At 41.3% G+C, this 1,685-nt stretch overlaps 1 protein-coding gene across 6 annotated transcripts in view; it reads right to left on the minus strand.

Annotated features, from left to right (window-relative positions):
- The window catches only part of Ankrd17 (ankyrin repeat domain 17), a 152,953-nt gene that overhangs the window by 63,844 nt on the left and 87,424 nt on the right, over positions 1-1,685 (minus strand). For all 6 annotated transcript variants that reach the window (XM_026785104.1, XM_026785099.1, XM_026785102.1 and 3 more), the window contains exon 11: positions 703-790. In XM_026785104.1, coding sequence (XP_026640905.1) covers positions 703-790 — 88 coding nt within the window. The remainder of the gene's footprint in view (positions 1-702; positions 791-1,685) is intronic.

Genomic DNA, 1,685 nt, shown 5'->3' on the forward strand with positions numbered 1-1,685 from the left:
TGAAGAAATTATTTAAACCAATGTGTTTATTTGGTCACTAAGAGATTCAAAAGAATAATTGCTGAGTATGAATGAAAATCCTCATGTACACTGACACGTATCACAATTAAATTCTAAATATTTTTTATTTCAGTTAAAAAATTATCTCATGGAAAATATTAAATTAAAAAAAGGAAAAAAAATCATCTCACTGTTGCTGGGAGGTGGTGGTGCACGCCTTTAATCCCAGTACTCAAAAGGCGGAGGCCGCAGATCTCTGTGAGTTCAAGGTCAGCCTGGTCTACAAGAGCTAGTTTCTAGGACAGGCTCCAAGGCTACAGAGAAACCCTGTCTCAAAAAACTAAAGAAATAACGACAACATAAAGTAAAAAAGGTGTTGTCCCCAAGTTCTACAGAGGCAAAAAGCAAAAACTCATGTTTGAAAACAATGTTATATTAAAAAACAGAATAGGAATTAAAAATACAATATTTTACAGAAAATTTTTAATAATAAGTGTTTCTTCACAAGACTGCTACTTGGTGTAATAGCCTCTTGTAGTTCGCAATTATTATGTTTTATGAGAGGTTTATTACTGTTAGGAGCATCCCTTCTCCATGTCACAGAACAACCAGAAAGGGCCTTCAAAGGTCAAAATGCCTTATTATAGTACCATCGAGACAGTTGAGAAAAAGAAAGAAAAAATTTCTTCTACGTAAACTTACCTTTACTGATTAAGAACTGCACTGTGCAAACATGACCGGCACGTGCAGCTTTCATTAAAGGAGTTCTCCCACCTTCAGATTCATGCTCCTGTTATAATACACAAAGACAAAAACAAAGCAAAAAACCCTAGTTGTAAAACTCATACTAAATTGTGAGGGGATACTTAATTACTTTTACCATAAAAATAAAAAATAGACTAAATTCTCAACCCAAGTATTGTTATCATATAATGTGCAAATTAAGAAAATATACTTTCAATTGAAAATTATATATGCACTTGATGGTAATAATTTAAAACCTAAAGTAGGGAGTGTAATGGTCTGCTCTGTCCTCTTTAAGAGACGAGCCATGCCCACTCCCCTTCCCCCTCCCCCTGTTCACCAAGGCAAGCTGATCTTCAGCTTCCAGTCTCTTCTTTTCCGCCTCTCCTAAGAGGCAGATTCTGCCTTGCTCCATTCTCCCCATTATTCCCTTCGCTCCTCTGTCTCTGTCAGTCTGTTTCTCTCTGCTCTTCCCCCTTCTTCCCTTCCCTTCCATAACCCACTAAGTAAATATCCAACCACACTCTGCATGTCTCTTTCTCTCCCTGCCCAGGACCAGCCACCTTCGGGGATCTGCGGCTTGGTCTCTTGGCATGCCCATCTGTCTTTCCCTCCTTGTGGGACTTGCTGCCCCTTATGCCCCAGGGCAGCCACTTGGGAATTAACTGGAACTGTCTGCTGTTGGGACCCACTGCCCACTGCCGCTGCTTAGGCACCTGGGATCCGCAGCATTCTTACTTAATCCATTACAGGGAGGTCAGTAGACAGCAATGAGGCTAGAAGCCCAGCATGCCTTTAATCCCAGCACTCGGGAGGCAGAAGCAGGCAGATCTCTGTGAGTTTGAGGCCAACCTGGTCTACAAGAGCTAGTTCCAGACAGGCTCCAAAGCCACAGAGAAACCCTGTCTTGAAAAACTAAAAACAGCCGGGCGGGTGGTGGC

This window comes from Microtus ochrogaster, linkage group LG1, assembly GCF_000317375.1.
Source record: "Microtus ochrogaster isolate Prairie Vole_2 linkage group LG1, MicOch1.0, whole genome shotgun sequence".
In the NCBI taxonomy this organism is placed as follows: domain Eukaryota; kingdom Metazoa; phylum Chordata; class Mammalia; order Rodentia; family Cricetidae; genus Microtus; species Microtus ochrogaster.